The 27897-nt window shown below is 41.1% G+C and overlaps 1 protein-coding gene across 1 annotated transcript in view; it reads left to right on the forward strand.

Annotated features, from left to right (window-relative positions):
• Positions 1 to 27897, forward strand: part of lrrc1 (leucine rich repeat containing 1) — a 37789-nt gene that overhangs the window by 7531 nt on the left and 2361 nt on the right. The window contains exons 2-12 of the mRNA XM_088610468.1: positions 4731 to 4848; positions 6598 to 6676; positions 8052 to 8141; positions 15185 to 15241; positions 15761 to 15824; positions 15967 to 16041; positions 17049 to 17193; positions 17744 to 17862; positions 17998 to 18081; positions 22428 to 22543; positions 22907 to 23079. Coding sequence (XP_088466594.1) covers positions 4731 to 4848; positions 6598 to 6676; positions 8052 to 8141; positions 15185 to 15241; positions 15761 to 15824; positions 15967 to 16041; positions 17049 to 17193; positions 17744 to 17862; positions 17998 to 18081; positions 22428 to 22543; positions 22907 to 23079 — 1120 coding nt within the window. The remainder of the gene's footprint in view (positions 1 to 4730; positions 4849 to 6597; positions 6677 to 8051; positions 8142 to 15184; positions 15242 to 15760; positions 15825 to 15966; positions 16042 to 17048; positions 17194 to 17743; positions 17863 to 17997; positions 18082 to 22427; positions 22544 to 22906; positions 23080 to 27897) is intronic.

Here is a 27897-nt window from a genome sequence, read left to right on the forward strand (position 1 = left end):
TGTGCCAGTCTGCTCACACACCAGCTCTCAGTGGGGAGGAGAGCAGAGTGATGAAGCCAGTTCAGAGAGGGGGATTATGAGGAGGCCATGATTGGTAAAGGCCAGGGGGAAATTTGGCAAGGGCACCGGGGTGATAGATTTTTAATGAATAAGATGTACAAAATTGCCTAGAGAGATCTATTCCAAATTGTTTCCAGAGGTGCAGTGTCTCTCGTTTTATCCTGATTATTGTATATAAGCAAAGGAGACAGTTCTTGGTCTGCAGTCTGTCAGCTGTAGTATAGATGGTGTCTTTTCACTTTATCTTGCAGGGACTGGCCTGCAGAGTAGAGTGCTGTTTGTGCTGATTACTCAAACATGGATTTCTTTGTCTTCTAGGCTGAAGCGGGTGTGAACTCTTTGATTTGATTGACACCCCTGTGTGTTGTTTTTGTCCCTTCTGGCTTATCCTTCAGTGCAAATATTGACTTAAGGAGAAAAAAATGAAAGTGTTCATTACTTCAGCAAGGCTCACATTAGACGGGAGTGGTGGCAAAATTCAGTCAGGAATTGTAACTCATGTCTGATGTTTGTGCATTTTCTGTTGTGTCTTGAAGTTGTCTTTAAGAATAATAAATTGAGAGTTAAAAACCCAATAAACCATGTCATAAATCTGACAGTTACACAACTGAAGAAACAGGAAAGGCCGCCTCTTTTCACAAAATATTACCCTCCAGATGCATCTTTTCTCCATAATACTGGAGAGTTCAGTATCCTGCTGGACTCACAAAGGCAGTGTTTGCCTGATGCCTATGCCCGGGTGTAATCAGCACTGTATTTGGGAAAAGGATATAGTTATTCAGTACTTCTAAGGACAATATTACTGCATTCCTTATTGTACAGTGTTGAATTGAGAACAACTTAAATTAAATTGTACAGAAGGCTATGCTAAAACCTGGCAACAGTTTTTAAAGCAATTTAAAGTTTGTTCATTTTCCATGGGGAAACATTTTAAAACACCACTTGCTACTTCAGCCTTTTACAGGCGGGTTAGTGACCATCCATATTTGTCTTGAATATGGATAACGCAGCCAACACAGAGAGCAAACAGGTTGATGCAATAGAATATATTCCTCTTGGTGGAAAAAAATGGTTTCTTTTTTCAGAAATCCTTGATGAAAGAGTATCTTCAGGATCCTCTGCTCGGCCTCAATCATCCCCAACAACCCTGTTTCTGTGAAAATGAGATGGCAGTGTTTATAAGGACATGTTTCTTTTTCATGAAAAAAGCGTGGAAGTCCACTGCTGTTCCACAGAGGCTGCACACTGTCTGAGCTTCTGTGACTGCCTGTGGCCAGCTGTTTTCAACACAGAAGCAATTATGAGCAACTTACATGTGACACAGAATAGCTGCTTTTAATTCAGATGTGACCATGCATATAGTCAATTTGAATATTCGTTTCACAAGGAGCTCTTGCTGTATCCATTTGATAAAAGGGCAAATCATTCAAATTCCATAGGTAATTCCCAGTGGAATATTTTAGGAGAATTGATAGCAGTACATTATGTGGCTGGAGGTCTTGAAACAGCTTGGGTCAAGGCCTCAGTAAATGGAGGTCAGAGTTCAAGCAGCCTCCTGCTGATGTGCTGTCAGTGATCTTGTACAGCTTTGAATATTTTGCCCTAATGCAGTACAGCAGGGGACTGGTTCTTGTTCGACAAGAGCTGTCTTACATATTGGATGTCATTATTAAAGTTTTTTAATTATAATCTATAATATATATAATCAAGAAACTGTGCGGCGAGTGATCTGAATGTTTTGAGTAATCAACTGTGATCTTACGAAAAATCTTACATATACAAGAAAATAATTAGGTTAATTGAGTATTCAGTGTGCAGCAGACAGATTAAACGGAGAGTGAGACTCCTGATCCACAGTATTTTGAAGCGACACAGAGCTGTAACATCCATGTTTTTAGAACCTTTTTTTCATCTGATAATATTTTTATTGCAATGATTTCCTTTGTTACGTACTTTGATGCTCCTCGGGGATGCTTGGAGATGGGATACTCGGTCAGTGCACAGTATTTTTGCAGTCTAACTTAACATAAAACAGCACTAGACAACTTTTGCAGCTGCCAATCAGTCTGTTAAATCTTACTCATTTGTTCCAGAACATTTGAGCAGGGATTGGATTAAGAAGGTCCATGAATTTTTCCCTCGCAGTAGAATTTTAAATTTGCTGTGAAGTCTGTCTGCAGCTTTGAGTTTCATTGTTGAGCAATCTTGTAAAACTTCGTTAATATTGTCTGGGAGTGACAATCGAGAAACCTTGTTGGTTCTGTGTTTGGAGAAACAGCTCTGCTCTGCTCTCAGTACACATGGTCTGGTCTTTAGAGTCGTGATGTTTAAGAAAATCTTTCAGAAGTGTTGTACAGTACGGACCCAATTATTAGGTTCTTTAGAATTGTTTTGGTTCTCATTTTCACAGTGACCCCTTGGGCTTATTTTGAATGCAGTAGGTATTATCATAGAAATAGTAATACAGGATGTATTATAAAGAGCCCAGTGTTTAGTTTTGTCCGGTTCGATTAATGCATCAGAGAGGTACTAAAAGTAAAGTTCCGTCATGAATACCAAGACCCCTGGCAGTAATGAAGCTCTGTAACAGCATGCAGGGAGAACTGCGTTAATTGCAGAATGATGGAAAATAACGCAGAATGCTGGATTAATGTTTAGCCCTTTGTCGTTTTTTTTTAAATAAAAAAATCAGTTTTGTACTGTAGCTTGATTGGATGTTGCACCTTATAAAAAAAACGTAAACCCTAAAGAGACGAGAAGGGTTTTGGACCTGGCACTGGGTTATGTGAATTCAGAAGCACATTGTGTATCTCCTTGAGGTGCACTTTACATAATATTTGAAAGTTCCCCATATCTGACAAGAAATCCAGCAGACAAGTAGGTCACACACAGGCCAGTGAATAGATTATGTCAGACAGTGTATGAAACAGTAGAATTTTTGCCAGGCCAGTGGGCATTCTTAATGACCAAATTTTTTGGCAGCTGAGGGGTCAGCCAGTACTAACTGCAGAACAGATGGTCACTGTTTGTGTTTCTCACTTGGACGTCTTTAAAAACTGCAGGAATATAAGATCTAAAAACACCTTGGGCTGTTGCTGATAGAAACTTGTTTTGTCATAATTTTCAAAATTCGATTACAGAGTTGACTATTATATTTATGATGACAAACGTCTTTATATCAATCTCCAGCTTTTGCATTATAGAGCTGAAAAATAAATTCCTTATTTTGGTCAGCTTTAAGTTCATAATTTTGTTTATTATTATCCTGCAAGTCTGTGTAATAAAGGAAAAGTGCCATTTCTGTTTTCCATACTTGAAATAATTGGGAAAGCCTTCCCAGGAGAAGATTAAGCTGTTTCTGCAAAAAATATTCACAGATCTCCTCACCTTAAGTGCTTAACTGCAATTATAGACCAAAATTGTTCAACAGTGCAATGAATTTCAGGTACCATACCACAATCTTAGATCTTCAGAATCATCCCCATTCTTAATATTTCAATCATAAAACCTATGATCTTCAGATGCATAGTGTAGGGTTTAAGTTCAAGTATCATTTTGTGGTCTGTCTCCAAAACCTAAATATTTGGTGTCATTGAGTCCAAATCCTTGGTTTTCATGTACAGTTTATTTTCTCATTTCTTGCATTTGTTGCCTGTTAAAGATGAGAAGCTGTAGGCTACTTGCCCAAGTTTTTTTCATCAGAAAGTATACCCTAGTTCATTTTCAGATCCTTGTCTTTCAAAATGTCTGCTGGATGTGCAGGTTAAGCTGTGTTTATAGCAGACTACAGTAGCTGTAGTCATAGCTGCAGTAAAGTAAGCATGATCATGGAGATCATTCAGATTTTCTGTAGTTTTCTGTTACTATACTTTTAGTTTCCATTAGTTTACCTTTTGGGCCTGGATTATCACCGTTGGAGTTGTACACTTAATTGTATTATTCATCCTAAAACACTAGAAGAGAATGTTTTTCTTCCAGGAAAAGCAGCTGACTATGGTTTGAGGAGGCTTGAGCCAGATGTAGAACAGGGCATCATTGAACAGGCATTCCTTCAGGTGTGCTGTGTAACCAAAGCTGTTTTAAGAGCTGCTTAAGACTGTTTCAGAGGTTAATTATGGTTTACTGTACTGAAGCTCCCAAAGGGCCCTTTGTAAGTGGAAGTATTAAGCACCACGTTTAAATACAAATCCAAATGTAATATTGTTATGCCCTTTGGTCCTTCCTGTTGAAGAGAAACAGGCTCCAGACATCTTAAAGCTGAATTGTTTCAGTGCTGCAAAAGGATACAGTTTTTATTAGGGATTCAGATGAAACTGGTTTAATGGTTTCCACAAAAAACAATTTAAACGTTTTTTTTTCTTGCAGTCCAACACATCATCATGATCTTTTTTTTTATACCTGTTGCAGAAACATTTCCTTGTATTTCTGTCTCCCAGACCCTGTGATCTCTGTTTGCTATATTAAATGCACGGCAGCCAACTTTAGGTGTGTTAAAATGTTTGCATGCATCAGCTCCTGTACAGTGAGCTGCTTTTTACTTAAAGGAGATATTTCAAAAGAGCTATCGTTTGGAAAGCTACTACGGAAGTTCTGTTTATACCAGAATTAATCGTTGGAGTGTATGTGTGTGCTATTTGGTTCGCTAACTGTATTAAACCCTTGCTTTTCAGCCCTTCTTCCAGCTAGTAAAGTTAAGGAAACTTGGACTCAGTGACAATGAGATCCAGAGACTCCCACCAGAGATTGCCAACTTCATGCAGCTCGTGGAACTGGATGTGTCCAGAAATGGTATGTAAAACCAACACGACCGCATTGATCCCAGAAAGTTAAATACATTAGGTATATACTGTGAGATGTACAGTATATACCTAATGATCCCGGCGCATGCTTTTAACAGGTGAAACCCTAGAATGCAAGAGAAGTTACAAAAGTGAGAGGAGGCCTTTTAGGGTTTTAGTAACTCAAGTTCTTTGAGTTACCAGTAGCTAAGAGATCAGAGGGCCTTGTCCAGCTCTTTCTCGAAACAAGGTGGGGTTATGAGCTTGGGATGCAGGACTGGGTAGCTTGTTCCACATCCCTTTGAGTTTCCCCTCACTGTGGTTGACACTTGTGTATATTAAATGTTTGTTGATATTATATATTAAATAATAACTTAATTTATATTAAATGTTAATATTAAATAGGTGTTTACCCAGCCTTAAACTTGTGTTTTTGAATTACTTTTGTTATCTATAGTTTTTGCTAATTTTTCTATATTGTATAATTTGTGAACGTCTCTGTAAATTTAACGATACTTGAAGATAAATCATGTATTAAAAGTAAAGAGTGCAGTTGTAATGAGTTTGGTATCTGTACTGCTTTCTATATTTAACCAATTCTCAAACCAAATATATATATAATATCTTGAATACTTACGACCTTCAGTTTGAAATGTAATCTTATATACTAACATTTGTTTAAATTGTTGACCATAGCATGTATTTATATCCCTCAATGTTGTTGCTTTTAACTCTAAATGGTGAAGGTCACTCCTGTTTCAGTATCATAATGTCAAAATCAGGAGGATTGGGGAGCTGCATGGAGAAGAGAGTGGAACTGACTTCTGTTTTAGATCTCTTGCTTTTATGTGGCTTTGAAGTGGCTTTAAAATTAGCCAAAATAAGACCTTTGCACAACCTTTATAATGCTCAGGAGACTTTCATTCTGCACATGTACCTAATCCGAGTTACTGCACTCCTTCCTACCCAGCAAACTATCCTAAAAATAGAGGTTTTTGGGACGTAATCAAAATCGGCTAATCAAAATCTCACTTAAAGGAATTTATGCATGAGATGCATTACATGTTAATAAAAACAGGCACAATCTTTTCTCTAAAAAAACCTGGTTCTACTTTTTCTAGAGGGTAGTGGGGAGATGAGACCACCCCTTACGCAGGTGCGCAAATTCAGACCCGGACACTTTGCAGAGACAGCATGTTGACCTCACACAAGCCTGCAGACCTGACGGGCACATCGCAGCAGCTCTGCCTGTGCATGGTTAATGTCCTACAAGCGGAGCCAGTGCAGGGATTACAGAGCACTTCGGCAAGAGCAAATCTGGAACGATAATTATGAAGATTGTATCAACCAATTATAGTCGTTTAAATGGTTTAGTTTTGACCAAAGCTGAATTTTCACTGACCGACACTGTAATTTGTGCTATCAAGGACAGTCTTAAATACACGTTGTGCTCCTATTGGCATAGCGTGTATAAATACAAAGTTTTATGTTTACTTTGTCTGGCGTGCTTGATTTTGAGTGAAAGCGATATTGATGGAATTATGATGTTGACATAATTTAATATTTTTATGTCTGCCTATTTCAAGTCAGGGTTCCAGTGCACTTTGAGTCACATTTAATTCTGTAAAATGAAAAAAAATAGCTGAAATTTGTCAACTACAACAGACTTGTGAGAATGTGAGATGTTTCTGTTGGACATGCCTTTTTATATTTGGTCTTTTTAAGATCTACTGTTAATATTTTTCCATCCCCTTTGCAGATATAATGGAAATTCCTGAAAGCATCTCATATTGTAAAGCTCTTCAAGTAGCAGATTTTAGTGGGAATCCTTTAACAAGGTAATTAAGTTTTGTTTGTAATAACAAATGAGCTGCATTTTCAGTTAATAGTGTATGTTTCCAGCAGTTTTCCTTTATATTCTAGGTGTAATCTAATCTGATTTAATTCTTGTGTTCAATAAATTGTAATAGAAAATTACATTAAGGTACCACTGCAGCTGACAGATTTTGTCAATTTTGTTATTGTCAGAAAAACCCCTCTTTTGTGTGATATCGTTTTAAGATTCTGTCCAGATGCAACAATTATGCTGCAATATTGGGTTCTCACATGAGTATGTTTTATATGATCCCTACATTTCAGTAGTGATGTTCTGAAAGCCAGATAATAAATCATTTAATTTATTTCTTTGGGTTTGCTTCAAAAACGTCTTTGATATGTTTGGAAGAGCAGGCTGTGATTTTGTAAGTTTCTGGAGCATGTACATATAACAACACAATCACGTTTTGCTCTGATTAAAACCAGACTGGAGGTTGTTCAACACAGTGGTGACGACCCCAGAAGAAATACTTCATCTGTGCTGACCACATGTCTAATCAAGTATTAATCACACTTTCAGCGTTAAACCCGTTTCCCCTGTTTTCTCCCCTTCCAAACCATTTCCATCTGTTTTTATGAGGTCATAACTTCTGATTGATTATCAGCCCTAATCATCAACTAAAAAAGCAACATTATTTTTCACTTTAAATGATGCAAAACTGTTTAGGTATGACACAGTTCTCTTGGTCATGGCTCTGTTTCTTGTTTCCGTATAGAACCTGGCCTCTGAGAGGTGTTGGACTCCAAAGTGAGATTGCTCACCTCTGGGCCCTAGTCTGTCACCTCTTTGTGTGACTGCCCTGCGCTGTGTATGCTATTACAGTCTAAATAAGACACTTAGTCACGCCATATGCCTGCTTTGGCACCAGATTTGCCGTCTGCAGCAGGAAATGTGATTACAGATGGCTTTTCCTGTAAGTACCTTCACGTATCCTGCCTGTTGCTCTGGGGCAGGCTGCTCAGGGGTGTGTGCTGGAGCAGCTCCCTCGCGCTGGAGACGTGTGGTGTGCATATGGCTCCACCTACGTCGAAGAAGAGGGTGACCCATGTGGCTTGTTTTAGAGCTACGCTGTGGTGGGGTTTACACGCTGCAGTTACCCTTCAGGAAATAAGCACAACTCATTGGAGCTAACGGGGCGTCCTCGTGCTCCTCCTCTGTGGCAGACCACTGAAAATGACTTCATACATGTCCCCAGAATAAAGCACTGCAGAGACAGGCTGGCATTTGGAAGCTTGCAGAGATATAACCGCTGGAGTCATCTGAATTTTAGAGCAGGCTGCTTTCCGTCCTCTAGCTTGTGACACTGAATGATTTTTTTTTTTGTTCCCGTGTCTCAGGTTGCCTGAAAGCTTCCCAGAATTACGGAATTTAACATGTCTTTCCATCAACGACATTTCATTGCAGGCCCTTCCTGATAACATTGGAAAGTAAGTTTATCTTCTTTTCCTAATTTGATTGTGTGTGGTGATATTCACATCTGAGTTGCTGTTACTGTTTTCAAAGTCAGTTGATGCTGTGTCTTTGATGATCAGGATAAGAGGGGAATGAGATGGTATCATAATCCAGCTCATGTCCAAAGCCTGCTGTGGTTAATAAATGACTTGTAATGTGAAAATGTGGCTGCGTGGCAATCCCAGTGTGACCGACCTCAGACATTGGGGTTTTTAGAGGCGCATGTTTAGTTTGTCATCATGTTGAAATCAGGATGCAATACTGTAGACAAATAACCAGATATGTACAATAAGGAAATATCTGCTGGATAACATCCACTTGTAAAAAGACAGATATGTAAAATTAACATTGCAACTTTAAATAATTGTGACATATTCAATGTGATGATTGAAATGAGAAAAAGCAAAGAGTTTAGCGTTTTGTAAACCTACATTTATTCATTGGCACTCACAATCCACCGCTGACCATAGATGTAAACAGCGGAAATAAAATTTGAATGGAACTAAGGTTTGCATTGGCTCTTAATTTTCAGTCAGGGAGTCTGGAACAGCAGTATAGAATTATCCGCTCAGTGGGTCCATTTAGCTTGTATCTCATGGATCAATACAAGTTGTCTGGGCTTTGCACACAAGCTTTAAACTGGTTGACAAAAAAACAGATCTGTACAATGTAATAGATTGCTCTCAGCACTATAAAAATAAATACAAAATCTGACTCAAAAAGAATCTTATTACAATAATATAATCATGTATTATTGTACTGACGGACTTGTATGTGCTCCTCCTAACGCAAGAAGCTCTCCCACGCTGCAGTCCCGGTGATGATGCCCAGGTCAGTGTGGCCTGTGTGGCACTGGCTCATGAACCAACCAGTGCGATTGTGCTACAAGCGTGTCCTGAGAAGGGCAGTGTTTGACGCACGTGATTGTGCAAACGGTCTGTGTCGAAAAAGTCTGCTTCATCTGTGAAGAAAGTGGAGGATAATTCACAAATTCACTATATGTATTGTCTCATCCTGTTTTTTTTGTGCAGCTTTTCACAACAGTAATGAATTTAAATTCCTGCTGTGCACTGTCACTCAGAATTGCATTTAGAGGGCATCCAAGGATAGTTCCTCCTTTATAATCAAGAGCTGACTGGCACAGGAGCTTAGAAGACCCTGGTGTGCTTGCTTGTTGCTTCACAGTGCAGTAAGTGCCCTGCAGGGAGACGAACACTCAAATTTACATGTACAGTTAGTGCACAGATGGGCCTGTTGGGGGGGGGAGTAATTCAGCTACATTTTTAAAAATTTTAAGCAGATTATAGATCTGGGTGAATGTTACACTCATTGTGCTTCATGTAGTCATATTGAAAACTGGGTAAATCTGTTGGTTACCATAGTGATACTGCAAAAGCTGGAAAAAATGGCCAGACCCTGTGGAGAGACGTGCTGCTGGTGATAATGAGGGAACTGCAGCAGGCTGGGGAGGCCTGAGCAACGTCCTGCCACTGCGTCCCGCGTCAGGACAGAAACGTCCGAGTACAGCCCCACTGGGGAAGAGGTTCTTACATGTTTTAGCAATCACTGCCTGCAACTGTTTAAATAATGGAAGAGTTCAACAGACAGTGAATATGCGGGGAAATTGCTGTTCGTGCTACACATTGTTCTCAAAGCTTTCATGACCGGGCTCAGAATGCAGTGTCGGTTCTCCGTCTAAGTTTTGCCTTAGAGATAACAGATTGAGATTACTTTTAGACAAAATTTAAATGGATGCTTAAGTGACTCATTTATAAGGGTGGCGAATTGCAGACATTACACTAAATGCTTCAAGGTGTGCTGAGCATTCAGATAGCTGAGTCAGGGAATTCAGCCTTGCGCTGTTACTGTGTTACTGAGCTACAGATGTTTGCTTCTGGAATGGATTAATAGGAACTGTTAAAAAGGCTAGATTAAAGAAGCAAAACTTTGCACTGATGTTTAGCTTCAGAATTAATGTTAAACAGGTTATTTACATGCACATAAACGGTGATCTTTTAGTAAGTGCCAAGAGGACTGTGTAAGAGGCTTGTGACAGTGAGACAGCACAACAGTTCTTTGTAAGTATCAGAATGAACAGGTTATTAAAACTGTTTATGTATAAACATTTATTAAAGCATCCTTTTCTGTTCTCAATACACTGCATATTTTTTATCAAACATCATAAAGTTTCATCTTAAGTACTATAGTTTTAAACCGCTTTACTGTGGGAAGAGAATGAAGGCTGCAAATGGGAGGAGATTTGTCCCGTCTTGTTCCCTTTGTTTTTAGTAGCTAAGTAAAACAGAAGTTTCGTTCAGCCATTATTTAAAAGAGGCTTCAACCACTTGGCTAGGAAGCCTGAAACAGACACTCACAACTCTGTGCAAACAAGTGCTTTCTGCTTGCCATCCTAAATGAATTCCCTTTTAATTTTCAGTTATGACCATGTGTCCTCATTTATTTAGCAACGGTGGAACTCCCGTGAGTTTCTGTACCCCTAAATATTTTATGTACTTGAATCACATCTCCTTTCAGTCTTCATCATTGAATCTAGACTGAATAGATTTAGCTCCTTTTACCTGTCTGTGTATACAATTTCCCGAGACCGGGAATCATTATGGTTTCCCTTCTTTGAATGGTTTATAAAGCTAGAATGTATTTTTTCTGGTAGTAATGGCCAGAATGCAACACAGATATTCCAAGTGAGGTCTTCCACTGCATTGTAAAACTTATGTGCAGCTTCCTTGGATTGAAATCTACACCTTTTCCTTCTGTTTTTGCTCCCCGTGTGGTCTTGCCAAGATTCCCCGTGTTGTTTTGACGTTGAAGACCCTACACAAGTCCCCGTGTAGCTTTTTGCAGCTTGAAACTCCCCGTGATGTGTGTAGTTAATGTTCCTATCACCAGTGTGGATTCCTTTGCACCTGTGTTTGTTACATTTCACTGCCCAGGTGTCTTTCCAATCCATGACTTTGTCAGTCTTTGTCATTTTCGTATCGCTAATGATTAATCTGTGGTACACCACTGCTTACATCAGACCAGTTCAACTTTTTAAATGTGCTGTTTCCTATTAGATAAACAGCTGTTGATTCGTGTACATTGGATTTTATGCAAATCACCTTTTATAAGGGACCTTATCAAAAGCTTTCTGTAAATTTAAATCCATTATTTTTTATTTCTTGAACATCTACTCTCCATGTTTCTTATTTACCAGTTTGTGTGAAGTGAGTTAAACTAGACCTTCCGTTTCTAAATGATGGCAGTCTAGATTGGAGCACAATCCAGGGACCTAGTCCAGTTGTTTCTTGAAGGAAGTCAGGGTGTCATCTTCAGTAACCTGGCTGGGTAACATGTGCCAACCCCCAGAATCCTCTGTGTGAAGAAGTGCCCCCTGTTCTTGGTTTTAAATCTGCTTCTCTGCTGGTTCATGTTTCACTGTTACTCCAGACATAGTCTTCAGTTTGTCAGTGCCTTTCTGGATTTTGAATACTGGGCTCGGTTCACTCGCAGCACTCTCTGTGCAGGACTAAAACATTTTTTAAAAACTGAAAAAAAACAAACGCTTTGCATTATTTTACCGCCAAGGCAAAGGCCTTCCCTGTGTCTGGCGATTGTAATTCGCTATTCCCGAAGCACTGTGGCACTGTGGTCTTTTCCCATCATTGATCCTTGGGTCCCTTCATGCAGCATGTAGAACACTTTCTACCTCTAATGGTTTTTTCCTACTAGACCCATTAAACCATTTAGTCCATTCTGCTAGAGTTCATCTTGTTAGGGATTAATCAGTTTTCAGCCATTAACATTGTATTTTTAATGTATGACCACCCATTTGTCAACCTCTTTACCCAGTACAGGGTACCCAGTCTCTTGGCTCTTTATCCAGCTCTTCCAGTTTACCATCTGGAAGCTCTTCTGGACTTATAAACCCTAATTGTTACTCCCCCTTTCTAGATCGAAAGCACACATCAGAAGAATCTGTACTGTGGTTCTGTTACATCAGTTCTCCTAATTATATCCTGACTGTTTGGAATAGATGAGGTCACAGTGTCTTTCTAAGTTGGAGCTTTAAAATATTAGGAAATGCAGAAGCTGGAATAGATATGGTTGAAATGGATGTTCTTTCTTATCCCGTCACTGTATCCCAGTTTCTGTGTGGAAAGTTGAAATCTCCCAGTAATGTAGTATCACTTTTATTACATGCCTTCCTGATCTCATAGTGGCACAGTAAGCCCTGCTGTAAATGTCTTGTGACCATGTTTGCATGGGGTGGTCTGTCACATACACCCTTTGTTAACACTTTTAATGCTTTTATTTTGCAGTGTAATCCCCGTAGTTTCTCGTCCACCTGAACCTCTTGCTTTGGTTTTCTAGCTTGTAGGTGGTTTATGACCCCACACCACCCCTTCTTCTGTCCTGCCTACCCCCTCGTTTTACATTTGCCCCGTCATCATCCCTTCACCACATTTCATGATTTAGGGATTCAGAAGGTTCCTCCTCCGAGCACCGAGGTGTCAGCATTGACGGATGGATCTGTTTGTTTTTTTTCCTCAGTGTTTGGATTCGACCAGATTCAGCCTGTTGAAATCTCCCAGCCCCCACGTTAATGATGATCATAACAATCCTTTCATCAGAAAAAAGTGCCCTTTATTCCCAATTGCTTTGGAATTAGGTGTGAAAGACAACACATTTGGTTCAATTGCATTGACATTTGCTTGAAATTCACAGTTCTGTAGCCAAAAGCCACAGAGAGCTGGAAGTTATGAAAGAGGACACGTTTTTAAAACTAATAGTCGGACTTGAAGTTAATGCAAGTTAACTGTTGTGAAAATTGGAAGGACAGATGGAGTCCAGTGCTTTACGTAACTGAGTGTGAAGCAGTTCTTCAGTCCCTGTCTGACAGTCACACAGGGGGATTTTGGAAACTAATAAGCTGTTTCACTCGCCTCACCCGGCACACCTGAAGAAGGCTCCATGGCCAAAACGTTGTTTTCTTTCTTCTTTTTTTTAGCATGGAATAAACCTATTACTTGTTCCTTTTCCATTTATTGTGGATAACGAAGACCTCAATGCTGCTGTAACTCAAACTGCCTGGGTGAACGAGAGACCATATGCCTTTTTAAATCTTTTTTCCCCTGGCCATAAGAGCCTTTGGCTGTTTTATTATCTTTCCATGAAAATGGTGTTGAGTAAGGAGCTGATGGTCTTTGTCTTGGGATCTTGTAGTGTTGCCTCCTGTTAGTGTAGCTTAAAAAGAATAGGACCCTCCTATTTTAACCATGACAAACCCTATTGGACCCTCCTCTTTCCTGGAGTTCTGGTTCTATTCCAGCCCATATATGTTTCCTGTGGTGAAATACAGGGATTTATTGATGAGCGGATCTGTCCCTGGTGCAGAGCTAGCACTGCTCCTGAGGGCACCAACTTCGTTGCTGTTACAGTAGTGCTGTAAAAGGCTCTGCTGTATCCCTCTCTCTCTATCTTATTGCTGTCTTCTGTGTGTTTTATCCCCTGAACATTGAAAGCAGTGGTATCAAAACCAAAATATGCTTTAGTTTTAAAATCATCAACTCTTTACTTAAGGTTACGTTCTTGGCAAAATTGAGCATTAATTTCAGTTAACTACATATGTACAATTAATTGCAGGCTGGGAGTTTGCTGTTAAAAGATCATTGTTAAAAGTGGCCGGGTATGAAAATCCAAGGCTGGGTATGAATTAAGCGATGGTTAATCTGAAGTTAAGAACTCGGTAGAGATATTCATAATTTCTAACCCCAAATTATACAGTCAAAATTGGTTCAAATAAAGGTATTTTCCAAGCAATGGGCGATGAAATCCTAGAATTATTTAGGTACCAAGTCAGGGAAATGGCCCCCTTTTGTAGCGATTATTAGATTCTGTTTTAAGGCTGCTATGAGCCCTGGTAGTTTGAAACTGAGGTGAGACTGGGAGATACAAGTATCTGATCAAGGGTATGAGATCAGTTTGATTTGGTGCAGAAATATAAAAATGATCAGATCTCACAGCACAGTGCATTGTCTTCAGTGAATCGCTCTGTGAACCTCATTTTAACTTTGGGTAGACTAGCCATCTACTTCTTGCACTGGGGAGTACAGTTTGCCCACAGGGAGGACTGGACTGGGTGTGTGTTATCATCCTGATCTTTTGTAGTCAGAGCTTTCTGTTGGTGTTGGTTCATTTTGTATGCGACAGGGTCGGGACTGTTGTACAACAGTGCTTCAGAAATGAATCATCATAAAGTGCGGAGCTTAGAATGAACTGAGTGAAGCCATCACTGCAAATGAAGAGATCCAGAATTCAAAGCCAGCTTTTTTGCCAAAACAACCTTTCTGGTTGTTAAGATTTGTTTGTGGCGAGCTTGAAATAAGATACAAAAAAGGAGAAATACAAGAAGAGAAAGAAAAATCAAACAACCTTCACAGGGCTGATGGATGCTAATTGGTAGATATGTGAAGTATCATACACATATCCTAGACAAAATACAGTATTATGCTATATTGCAGTGAAGGTAGGATCCACACGTTTACCAATAAATACTTTAGTAACCACTTTAAGAGTGTTGAATTGAGAACCAGACGAGCCTCAGGGCTGGGGCTCTTCTGGAACCACCTCTGGGTTTGAGACATCTTAGTCTCCTTACCAAGGGTAGGAGCCCAGACAGGGGAGAGGCTGGGTCGGAGTGGTCACTCAAAATCTTCAGAGTTTTTCCATTTCAACGCGTCGTGTATATGGAGGCACCACATGGTCAGTCACAGCCAGTTATTTTTCGAACCACTCTGCCCAGCTGTTTCCTGCACGGCTGAGTTTCCAAACCAGGCTATCACAAACATGGCATGATTGCCATTACAAAGCAATTTAAAAAGCCAAAGATTTATATTTGGACTCCATTAGAGGGCTTTTTTTATTCTGTGATGTATTATGCTGATCTTCAAGGAAATAACTTTGAATTTGTTGAAACGGACAAAAATGTTTTTTTTTTTTCTGTGATTTTTTTTTTCAGCCTTTGTAACCTGGTATCACTGGAATTGAGAGAGAATCTGTTGACATACTTACCAGAGTGAGTATACCAAAGAAATCTTTTTCAACCTCATAGCACTTGTGTGGGACAGGTAATTCTAATCAGTAATGGTTACCTGGTTATAGCTCATTCTAAATCATTTTCCGACACAGTCCACACAACTAGCAGTGGCAGTGCCATGCGATCTCACATGAGAAAAGTGATGCAGTAATTAAAATCCAGAAGTGCCTGATGTGTGTGACCATTCAGGATAGTGTGTGACGTTAAACTTGTCCTGCTTGTGAAAATCAGTCTTGTATAAATGTGTGGTGGTATCGCTAAGTCATTGTAGTCGTTATGCAGTGGTGTGTGTCTATACTGTAGGCGTTACTGTATTTGTGAGGACCGATTCTGAAAAACGACTTCACAAAGCAACCTTTAAGAACTGGGTGTTAAAAGCCTGTTTATAATAATAAGGTACAGTTAGAGAAATGGAAACATGAGTATACATATATCTTGTGTGTACTTCAATATTTGTAGGCGTGAGCGGTGTTTATTACAACTTCTTTTGTTTTTTAGGTCATTATCCCAACTGCATAGACTAGAAGAACTTGATCTAGGAAACAACGAACTTTACAGTTTGGTAAGTTAAGTGCCATGCCAGCTCACGGCTTTAAAAAAGTACTTACGTGAAGGATGAATCGGCCTTCTGGCAAATGCTTCCCATCACCAAAACCCAAAAGTTTGCGATGAAGGGATTTCTGTTTTTTTTCTGTTCTCTTTAGCCAGAAACGATTGGCTGCCTTCTCAGTCTGAAGGACCTCTGGCTCGATGGAAACCAGTTATCAGAATTACCAGCGGTAAGCTATTTTTGAAAAGCTGAAAAGTTAGTGCACACACGGGTAGGAAGAGGGTGGCACGATGGTGCAGTGCTGGAGCCCTGGGCTCAACTCCGGACCTACTGGGAGGTTAACTGGCTTCTGGGAAAACTGGCCTGGTGTGTTGGCTTGTGCCCTGCCCTGGACTGGCGCCCCCTTGTGCCTGTTGCTTGCCAGGATAGGCTCTGCCTCCCCTGTGGTCCTGTATTGGATTAGAAGATGGGTGGAAGAACATGATAATCTTGAAAATATTGAATGTGACTCTTGCATTTGGATGTAAACCATGTTTTCTTTGCCAGTTAAACGGGACTGAAGGGTAGTTTTTATGACTGAAGTAATGTCTTAGCTCTAGGGACCTTTTCTTGTAAAGCTGATAATGAGAGGAAATTCCCTGAAGTTACCAGACCAGATTTTCTCTTTTCGTTCATGCACATGTATGTTCAGTTTCTTGTTGTGCCAGAAAATAATACCCATGATAGATATACTTTGTGTTGCCTTCTTTTGAAAATTGAAATGCTCTGGGCAGGGCTTAAATCCCAGTTGGTCTGATTTTGTCCCAATCCCCCAGCCACCTGAAAGTCACAACTGTGAAAAATAATATCGCACTTTAAGCCTCTCTGTTGTGCTTAAATGCATAAAATGTACTCCCTATGAGAGCACTAAATTAACTCTGCCTTTGCCTACTGTATGTGAATTAAGCTCAATTCTGACCACTGAAAAATTCAGTGGTATCCTCAAGTTATATATATATAGGTATTGTTCTGTGCCTTTTGGAATAATCCACTATTAATCCATTCGTGTTCATATTAATGTTAAATTGAATATTATTATTAATCCATACCGGTGAAACAGAGTTCCTTTTTTCCCAAATGGTTTGATTCAGTGGTGTTAAGGTGCTGAGGAGTTGAACGATTCTTAACTTGGCTCAAGGCAGGAAATATTTCCACTGCAAGTCTGAACGTGCACCTGCTGTTTAATCCATCACCCAGGAGATCGGGAGCATGAGGAGCCTGCTGTGCCTGGATGTGTCGGAGAATAAACTGGAGCGGCTGCCTGAGGAGGTCGGGGGGCTCTCCTCCCTGACCGATCTCCTGGCTTCCCAGAACCTCATAGACGTCTTGCCGGACGGCATAGGTACTTGTCCCCCTTTGGACCTGCGCGGGTGCCCGTCCCGGGTGGGCGCTGGTGGTGAAGTGGAGGAGGTCCCTGTAGTTTTTATTTCTCCGTTGCTGTAACCTGCTGGCGCCCTGGCGGTTTCTGAGCTGAAGTCAGCTTTGAATCCGTGAGACGCATGTGAAGCAGCGCCGTTAGGAATGTAATTGGTAAGATTATACGAGCTCTCAAAATATGAATCATTGCTGTTTAGTTATTCGACTTTCGTTCTTAAAAATGGAGCATGGAAGAGCTCAGCATGACCAGATTGTCCATGACCAGATCCTTCTGAGACAGACCTGCTCCCTCTGCCAGAGAGCGTATTGCTCCATTCCCCTGATTCCCTAAAGGCTTTGCTAAACCTTCTGCTTCATAGAAGATCATTCCCGTCAACCACGAGGGGAAACCAACTAAGAATTGAATGCTAACACTTTTGGCTCATAGTATGGGGTGTACCCTAACAAGGTTCAGTCATTGTAAAATAAGCTGCACTTAAGTTTGCTCATTGTTGTTGATCCCTTTTATCCTGCAGGCAAACTGAAGCAGCTTTCAATCCTCAAGGTGGACCAGAACAGACTGGTGCAGTTGCCGGACAGTATTGGCGAGTGTGAGAATCTTACAGAACTGGTGCTTACAGAAAACCAGCTGGTGGTAAGCAAGCAGCTTGCATTCTGTTTGTGATGCCTATCTCTGACCGTTAGCAATATAGCTGCATTAAGCTTTTGTTGTTGCTGAGGGAGAGAAGGGATTTAACACTGACAAATGGTATTTTTGTTTTTTCTGCAGAATTTACCGAGAAGTATTGGAAAACTTAAGAAACTGTCCAATTTCAATTGTGACAGGAACAGGCTAATTGCTTTACCAAAAGAGGTATGTAAAAAGATGTTCTGTTTTGTCTCCCCTGTAGAAATACTTCAAGCTGTTTTATAAACTGAATATTGAAAATTCAGCATGAAACATTTTGGCTGGTGACACTATTATTAGTGAAGTAACGAGGTGGCTGATTGGCTGAGCTGGTTCACACTGGATTCCTGCATGAATTGTTTTCCAGTCATATCCAGAGCACAGAATTTCATTTTCAACTTAATTATATCTTTCAAAACCTGTTCCTACTGGTTCATTCTCAAAGCAGTAATATATTTTGAAAACCAACTGTTTTGACATAGTAGATGGGCCCAGAGCAGTTTGTATGAACATGCTTTTGTAGATGTAAACGTTATTAGGAAATAGCAGTCATGGGGAGAGAGAGTGGGTGGGTGCAGTACATTCAGAAGGAAGCTTGCTGTCATTTCGAAGTAATGAGAAACTTAATGGACTTAAGGGTGGTACAATTCAAGTCGGCATCTTAAAAACATGGAGCTCTGCTGCGCATGAAGTACCATGCGGTGCTTGGCGGTTTGTTGCCATGCCTTTATTTAGACATGTCTGCGTTATATTATAACAATTCCTTTGTGAGTTGCTGGAAGGTGAATTGTGCTGAGAGGAACACAGCCTCGTCCCGTTCCTCCTGGTTTTGAAGTCTTGGAAGGAGTGTGTTTTGTTAGGAGGCCGGGTTGAAGGGAAGCCTCAAACCACAGGATTAAAAAAGACTTTAAAAGCAGACTGTGTCCAGCTCCGAGCGGCTGAATGACCTCTAGTGCCTCAGTGTTGTGAGATTTAAGTCACCCACATGTTCCAGATGTGCCTAGAGAGAACCTGGGCATTAGCTTGCTGCCAGCCCCTCAGCGTGGGCTCAGCTGGTGCCCAGGGTGTCATGTGCTCGTGTACTGCTTTGAAGTTTTTTCTGCTATTGATGAGAGGCAAGTAAGAAATCAGGGTTGTTTTTCTGCTCAGGGAGTAAACGCATCGCATGAGTTGCAAATCTGTAAAATTGTTTCATTCTATAACAAAAGTATATAAGCTATGTACATATATACGTAAATAGGTTAATATGTATTATAGTGAATATGTTATAGCATACTGCCAGTATAACAGGGCAAGGGGGGGTTCAGTAATAGCTGCAATCTGTTATCTTTTGACCAGCTCCTAGGTCAGGAGCTGAATATACAGTTCAGGGTTTCTTTCCAGGCCGGCTCTGAACGACCTAAATCGGCACACTTTTGACTCAATTTCCTTCCCTTTTGAAGAGACTTAGAAAATCTGCAGGACCGGGATTGGACTCCCCTAAGTGCACAATGCATTTTAGCTTTATTGAGAGTGTGAGCAGGTGAAAGGTGATGGGAGTAGCACTGGTGGACCCAGCAGCCCCCAGGAGCTGTGCTTGGCGTTCTTACTGCTGGGCGGTAACACAGAGCTCCGGACCCATGTTTTTCTCAGTAGGCGGGGGGTTCTGTTAGCGATCATGGTGGGGATTAAGCTTTGGCTTCCACTGCCGCACGGTAGTCCAGGGAGACGACCGCGAGGTGAACGGACCGGGTTCCTGCCGTCCTCGTGGAGGTCCCCCCAGGCCCTGCCGCAGCTCCCTGCGCCCCGAGGTTCGGACGGCCTGAGCGCAGCTGGCTGACCTGCACTGCTTGCTTACCTCAGACAGGAGGCTTGAGCTCTGCCTGGGAAGTGTGAATCCTGCCCGGGGAAAACAAAATGCATGTGTTTTAACCAGGACTGCTCAGGGACATTTTTCCTATGAGAGCTATGCAAAGGCAACATAGGCAAAAATACCAGAGCTGCATTAATTGTCCTGATAGAAAGGCTGCTGCGATTGGTTTTCTGGACCTGAGTGATACTGGCCAACCATTCACTATGTGCACAAACCCACATCTTTGATCTTAACCTCCTTTCAACCTGCCCTGCACCGGTGTGAATGGTCTTGCATTATAACCTCCTGGAGAATGCATGCTTGGTGAAATGGCGACTTTGCACTGGTTAGCATAAATCCCACCAGTGCCAAAAGGATACCTTATTATGTTTTTCATTTAGCTTGACGTTATTCAGCATTATCTAAGTTTCTGGCAGAAGTTCTTGTGGTACACTTTTCAGGTCTTCCCTGTGCATTCGTTTGTCTCGCTGGCTCCTGTAAAAGACTGTGCTGACCAGTTGTATGACTCGTGCTTTTGACTACAGCATGTACTGAATGTGTTCAGAAGGCGCTTTGTGTAAAAGCGTGTTACAAACTTCTATGCCCCATACCTTAGCTTGAAAGCAGTGTACAATAATTTTAAAGTAAACAAGAAGCCATGATTACTTCTTCTTTTGCTTTTGAACATTTGCTGCTTGGAACATATTGAATCTTGTAGCCTTGTGAGTAAGTTCAAATGTTTTGTTTGCCTTCCCGTTGCCATTATTTGCATGCGGGTTTGTGTACCGGATCTGTTATCTTTCTGGTTTTAATGGGACTTGCAAGCTTAATCTGCTCAACTGCTCACTGGCAAATCCGGTTTCATGTGCTGAAAGGAACTATTCAGTGGAATCATGCCCTGCTGTCATTCCAAATAACCATAGTCCATAAGCACATTGATTCTGAATGACTTTCTGTCATCTTTTGCTTTATTGCATTTTAAATATCTGTTGCACTTCAGTTCGTGTGTTGTCTGTGTGTGCTTGTAGCATGACTTTAAACTGTGAGGCTGTGAGGATGTCATGGGCTGCTCGCCCAGATCGGGACTTCACATGCTCACAGCCGGCCTGTCAGTGTGGTTTGACATCCTCTGTCTTCCTTTCTGCCTGGAATCACACCTGTTGGCTGGTACTGTAGTGCGAAGGTGTGTCGACAAGGTGAAGGACAGAATCTAAATACACCTGCAGCGTCCCAGACAACATCATTTACTGAACATTCATCCAAGCTCTTATGTAGATTTAAATTCCTTTTTCTAAACATTCTGCATCTCCTTTTAGTGTAATAGTTTGGCCGCTTTTGTGCAATTCTTTTATCAAGGCCAAGATAAAAAGTAGGAACATCTTGATTTTGTCTTACTTGCTAAGTGTTGACTAAAATTTACCAGAAGGAATCGTCCCCTGTCAAGAGCGAAATAAACGTCATGTTGAATTAATTCACTTTAACTGTGAATTATTTCCATACATTTTGGAAAATATTTGGTAATTTAAGACAGGTAAGCTATTAATAAATAATGTATTGATTGTAATACAGAATTTATTAGTGCATAGTAACTGATCTAATGAAATCCATCCTTTTTCCATTTGGTCTTTTTTGAGTCTCAGAATCTATTTGGGTTTCTTGTATTCTACCATTTGATTTAATTTTTTAAATGTTTGTAAATTAATTATTCAAAATCAATAGTCCTAATACAATAATAGAAAAGGCATATTAGTCTGAATTAATGGAATGCTTCCATTTGTAATAAACTGAGCCTGGTACAGTAAGTTGTAGGCGTTCAACAGGAGAAGGATGTAATGGAAGATTCCAAAATGAATGATTTTGCTCTTGGGGAAAAAAATTCTCAAGTCTGCTTAGAGAAATTCTGTACAGTGTTTTGTGCAGTGCTTGTTCATCTTTGATCACAATTTTCAGTGCGGATCATAGTCCTTCTCGGAACAGACTGCATTAGAGATGTGTGACCCTGTCTGTTTTTTCTTAGCTGCATTTGAGGGTTTTCCCCACCATGTGACTTCAGCCATTTCTATGTAATTGCCACAATTACATAAGCTTATCTGTATCTTTTTAGCTTGATAAGGCTTCACCCACTGATACAAGCCTGAGCAGATCTCCATGCTGTCTGATGAGCAGATTACTGTCTGCACATTAGCAACGCCATTGGGTCTCCAGTTTAACCAGGGCTTAATTTGTTCTGATTTTAGACACGTTTTGTCTGGTCCTCGGATTGAGTTATAGATCTGACACCAAACTGACCGTTACAGGATGGAATTGATGGAATTGATGGCTGCTTTGGCCAAAAGATGGAATTCAGCAAGGACATTTTCTCACTTCATCCACATGATTACATGATTTAGCCTTTGTTTTTTTTTCACGTCAAGACCTCTGCTCATCTGAAAATGTCATAAAATGGCATGTTGATTAGCTCTGTCTGCACTCATTCCACTATCATCGACATTTAGCAGTCAGTGTGGAAGCCACTCTGGTGACACAAGATTATCAAATTGATGCAAATCCCCTTTTAGCTCAAGTGTTGTTTACACAATGAGGCTTTCTTTCACAACTCTGGATAGATCTGGCATGCATCTTGATGAATAGACGTTAGTGTGTTCATGTATTCCAGCATTTTAACTTTTCCTTTTTTCTCCTCCTCGATGTTTGCATTCAGATTGGAGGCTGTTGTAGCCTTAATGTCCTCTGTGTACGAGAAAACAGGTTAACACGGATTCCTTCCGAGATTTCCCAGGCCACAGAATTACATGTCTTTGATGTGTCTGGCAACAGGTAGGTACTACTCCCTGACATGCGTGAATAAAGTTGTGTATTTGTGGCAGATGGGATTTGTCCTAAGCAAAATGATTCTGGACACTAAGGGAAAGTTGTTTGGAGTAGGTGGAAAGTGCATAGTGCAGACTGTGTTGAACAGGAAGTGAGGAAACTATTTAAAAAAAAATTAAAAACACTGGCAAAAAAACATGAAAGATCAGGAAGCAAAAGACTAAAGTAAAGAAGCAGTATTTTTGCAAGCCTCTCACAGGCTCTTTCTTTCACTTTGTTCATATGATGGCTGGTGGCTGGCAGGAGGAGGGGTGGTGTTCCTCTAGTGGGTATGAGCCCTAAAGCTGCTGCTTCTTGTTCATGTTCCAGATTGGTCTGTCTGCCAATGTCACTGACCACTCTGAAGCTGAAGGCCCTCTGGCTGTCGGAGAACCAGTCCCAGCCACTGCTGACATTCCAGACGGATGTGGATCCGGAGTCGCGGGAGAAGGTGCTGACCTGCGTCCTCCTTCCTCAGCAGCCTTCGGAACCGGAGAGCCAAGGTACTGTGGCCCCATGAGTGCTGCTGCCCAGAGGCTCTGGACTGAATGTCTGTCCTAAAACTGTCCTTCTCTTTGATTTCTTTAGCTCACCCCATTATCCACAGCCTGTTGCACAAAAGAATAACAATATGTATAATTTTGCAAGTCACTGTAAGTTACACAGTGCAATACTTAGAGCTAGGAGCTTCTAAACCTACTAAAACATGAAATATGGTAGATAATAAGGTACACCTGGGTAACTGCAGAAGATTCCTAGTTCTGAAGGATTGCCATGTAGTAATTCAGGTAATTTACAGATCAATTTAGCTGGTTATTTTTTAAGATCTGTGAACTCTGCCCCCTGAGGGCGTAAGAGGTTTCACTTGTTTTGTTCCAGATTACCTTTGAATACTTAATCTGGCGAATGATGTTTTGAATCAAACAGTTAAATTACAATTTGATGATTAAGATTGTCCATTCTTGATCGGGCCTCACCAGGACCAGGGTTGGAAACGCACAGGTGCTAAAAGAATCGCAGTCACATCTTTAAAAATTCATAGTGGAGGCGTGAAAGTAGCGGAGCCTGATTGTGGCTGATCGGGTCACTAGCTGACTGTGACTTGCTATGCCTGCGATCCCCAAGAGGTGGCGCTCTGCCGTGTGTGACTGCTGAGGCTGGGGTGGGTAGACTCCCAGTGGCACAGTAAGGGGCTCTGATGTCAAGCACTGCGGTGTTGAAGACAAACTTTCAAGGTAGAAGGGTTGTAGATCTCTCTAAGAATTGGACATAGGAGGGGGAGAGTGGCAGGGACAGCCACTCGTAAAGACAATCTCAGACTGGTGTGTGCAGAGGCAGGGGGCCTAATGGGAGCTTGAAGCAGAGGAGCTGTGTGGGAGAAACATGGCCAAGAGGACATGGGAAGAAGGAGCAACATCTTAGTTCATTCTTCAATATATCATACTAGTGACTAATGCCAAGCAAAGTTGTTATACGAGTGTAAAAAAGAAGCTAAAGAGCTTTCACTTCTCAGGCTTTGGAAAGTAATTGGGAGGGATGGGTGATTGCACAGCTTTCTCGCAGCTCCTGTGTGGAGTTAGCATGTTCTTCCCCGGTTTCATAGTGACTTCAGTAGAGGGCTCAGATTTCCTCTTACTTTCCAAAGACACGTTGGCCCAGTTACTTAAGGTCTCTTAAACTGTCCTTGTGTACCTTTGCCCTTGCGTGTACCCTGAAGGAGGTGGTCTTGCCTATCGGCATATTATTCCAGGATATGTTCTGGGGTGTAGCAGCCCTCATCAGGACTAGCAGAGTCCTGATAATAAATGAGTGCAATTGATCATAGCAGTCAGTGTCCTCTGCTTGGTTAAGTTCATCCTCTCCTGATACATAGAGTGCTTTCAGTGTTCTCTGGCCATTAGCTTGTTGGATGCCTGATTATGAGGGAAGTGTTACAGCATTAAGTCCGTCACTTCTGTAGGTGAAAGAAATTTTTGAAATGCGGTAATAGAGATACATAATATACACAGAAGTGGGTGATGCACAGTTCTCTTTTTCTTGTTCCCTGTGTTCTCACAACACTACTGATTGGATGAGAGCATATATGAAGGTGAAACTTATTTTTCTTACGACTGATTACTTCAGCAATAAAATGTGAAGTGCTGTTCGTTAAACATTTTAGTTTAATTAAAAATTGTTCACCCTGTTTAGAAACACCGTTGGAAAATGAGAAGATTTGCAGCCATCTGTAGAGGAGGCCCATTTTCAGAAACAAAGTACTCCCATCTGTCTGAGAATTTCATGTCAGCAAAAGCTTAGTCAGTACTTCAGCCAGGAAAGCAGTGCAGTAATTTTCCAGGATAATGTATTAAGCATTAGTGTTCTGGCTGCAGAGGTCTGACAGCTAGGGCCCTTCAGTCTCTTATGCGCTTCAGATAAAATGTATTTTTCAAGTACAGAAGAACACTTGCAAACGATAGGAGGCCATTGGGCCTCTGTCTCATCTGGCCAGTTCTTGAAACAGTCTTATTTTACACTCCCACAACCCTTTGTGTAAAACAAATCCTCCTGCTCTCTGCTGGCAAGTCTTTGTTGGTGCAGATTAGTCAAACTAATTCTAGTTTGGTAATTTAAACCCATTTATTTTACTTGTAGAAGGTACTATTGTGCGTCATTCTTAGTTCTTTTTGTCTTTGCTGACATTGTGCTGTATTGCCTGCCTGTTGTAGTCAAAGCTTTGTTTTATTAGATCTCTCAAAGCTGATGGAGAGAAATTTAATGAGGAAGTGCATTGGCGTAGTTCAGCATATCACCATGGTTTTCTCCTTTTTTGCACACCATGTCCTCTAAATGAGAACTCTTTAGACCTGTGCCAGTCTGTAGGTGTGGACAGTTATTAACACTCTGTGAGGCAGGTCTGAACAGTAGTGCTGTGAAGTTACTAATCACTTGGTGTTGTATCACAAAAGTTCCACTACAGTACATCAGAGAAGTGATGAGAGGTTTACTCATCTCTTTACATCACTCTCTGGTTTACTCAGTACATGTCTGGAATTTCAAACCCTCTATAAATATAAGAAAAGCTCACTTAGAAAATTAAACATTTGAATGGAAATAGATTTATCACCTGCTACCCAGTTAAGTAGAAATATACAGATTGCTGTATTAGGTTTCTTATGCAGTAGGTTATGGTGAATCCCTTTTCTTCATTATTCTGTATCACTTATTTAGTTGAGTCTTAGTTGTCGTGTTGAATTGTACAGATGATGATTTTATCGGGGGTGACCAGTAAAGGAGTGAGGGCTGGAGCTCCGTGATCACAGGTCCGAGCCGGGGTCTGGTCACTGGCAGTAGGGTTGGGAGTGGTCAGCCAGGGGCCAGGGCTCTCGCCGGCTGGTGACACGGAGCCCCCTTGTGACCTTGGGGGCGACGACAGGGCTGGCACTGCGGAGCGTGGGGCATCCGTGGGCAGGCTGGCCAGAGGAGCCGGGCTGCGCTTTCTCTTTCCTGCTGTGTGGGCACAGGGCTCAGCACTGCCAGCCAAGAGGTAAAGAAACCAGTTTTTCTTTCTTAGGTGATTTATACAATAGCATTTCAAAATCGGGTACGTTCCTTGTGGATAATGGCATCTGCTGGTACATTTACTGTGAACCTACATCAGCCTGCCTGCAGACGAGTGTAAAGCTTGCAGCGATCAGAACAATTAGGGATTTTAAGCTAAACAAACAACATGAGTTGAATGGCTTCTTCTTATTTGTAGCTTTTACACTCTTCTTATGTGACCATTTGGGAAGCAGTAGAGCAGAAAACCAACTTTAAGACCATGGTGTTTGCAGTGATACACAAGACGGGGCCACAAAGAGCAGGATGGTGTGCAGGTCAGGCCCTGCGCTCCTTCCTGGAGGGCCTGGGTCCTTGTTTCAACTTGAATTGCCATTAAGCAATAAACCTGAATGTCTTAATTAGGTGTAGGATTGTTCTTAAGGTCTTTACAGATGATTGCTCAAAGCTTCCACTTCATTAAAGGTACATTTACTGTTAGAAGCATGTTGGAGCCTGGTTAGAGGTATTAATTATGCCATTAGCTCAACAATGTAACTGAGAGCTTAGGAGGAACAAAAGCCAGAAGACAGAGATCAAGAAAAGGTCTTTCGAACAGGCACGGCTCTTGGTCATCTAAAATGCTATTTAAAATGTGTCTGTTTCTTGGAGCCTGTCAGTGCAAATCATGGCAAAGTGAGGGGAGTTAAACAAAGACATGTCTTTCATCCAGAGCAACTTGCCTTCGTACCCATTTTTACAGCCAGGTGTTTTATTGGAACAATTCATGTGAACCACCTCGCTCAGGGGTACAACAACAGTGTCTCTGCTGGGCTTTGAACCCCAGCCTTCCAGTGATCCTAACCACTGCTGTGGCGTATATCTAGTGTATGTGTGGAAATGTGGCCCATTTGAAGAAAAATGGCCATATTTGTGAGGCCAGAGAATGGAAGATCTCGCCTTTTTAATAGGATGCCATGAGGCAGAGGCCCTGGGTTCTAATCATGTTTTAAAAACCCTGAGCTGAAAAGCCCAATAGTAACATTTAGCATCTGCAAGTATTGTGAGAATCGGTAAGGTTGATGATCGTGTTCTCAGATATTACCATTCCAGATAAAACCTGTATACATAGTTATGGATTACATTTAGTATTTTCAGATGATAAACTTACCATACAAATTGAATAAATTTGAAGATTATCCATTTTTCTGATTGAAATTGTGCCACCTTGAACCTGGCTGGTCTGTTTTAAATTTCTTATAAGGTAGCTATGAAATTCAACTTGCTATCATTTAGAGGTTTATCTTTTTAATATGACGTCTCTTCACCAGAGTTTTTTTTTTAATGCAGATCACAGTTTGCTGTTTGCATGTAGTTCACTGTTTTGTTGTTCAGTTTTTCTTGCCTGATTCTTTGATTACTGAACCTGGTAAACAATCCAACAGGATTTCTTTAATCACTTGGTTCCTTAGTATCCTAATTGCCTTTCCCGTCTTTGGGTCTGTGGCCTGATTGATCAACAGGGCACAGTACAGATTGTACTTTTAGTTCAGATGTCACCAGCTCTGACATTTGAGAGCATATTGGAGGGTGCTTGTAGTGACTCTGTTTTTCTGTGGCTCAGCCATTGATATTGTGGCCGCACAGCAGATTGAGAAAGTAAAGAGGATTAGTATTATCTGGCTGTCCGCCATTACTGGCTTGCTGTGAGGTAGAGGTGATCAACATCAGCCTGGCAAAATGACTACATGCATATCGGTTACAGTTTGTACTTTTATGTATTTTTTTTTATTTTTTCCTTT

This window comes from Lepisosteus platostomus, chromosome 17, assembly GCF_059453375.1.
Source record: "Lepisosteus platostomus isolate fLepPlt1 chromosome 17, fLepPlt1.hap1, whole genome shotgun sequence".
NCBI classification, from domain to species: domain Eukaryota; kingdom Metazoa; phylum Chordata; class Actinopteri; order Semionotiformes; family Lepisosteidae; genus Lepisosteus; species Lepisosteus platostomus.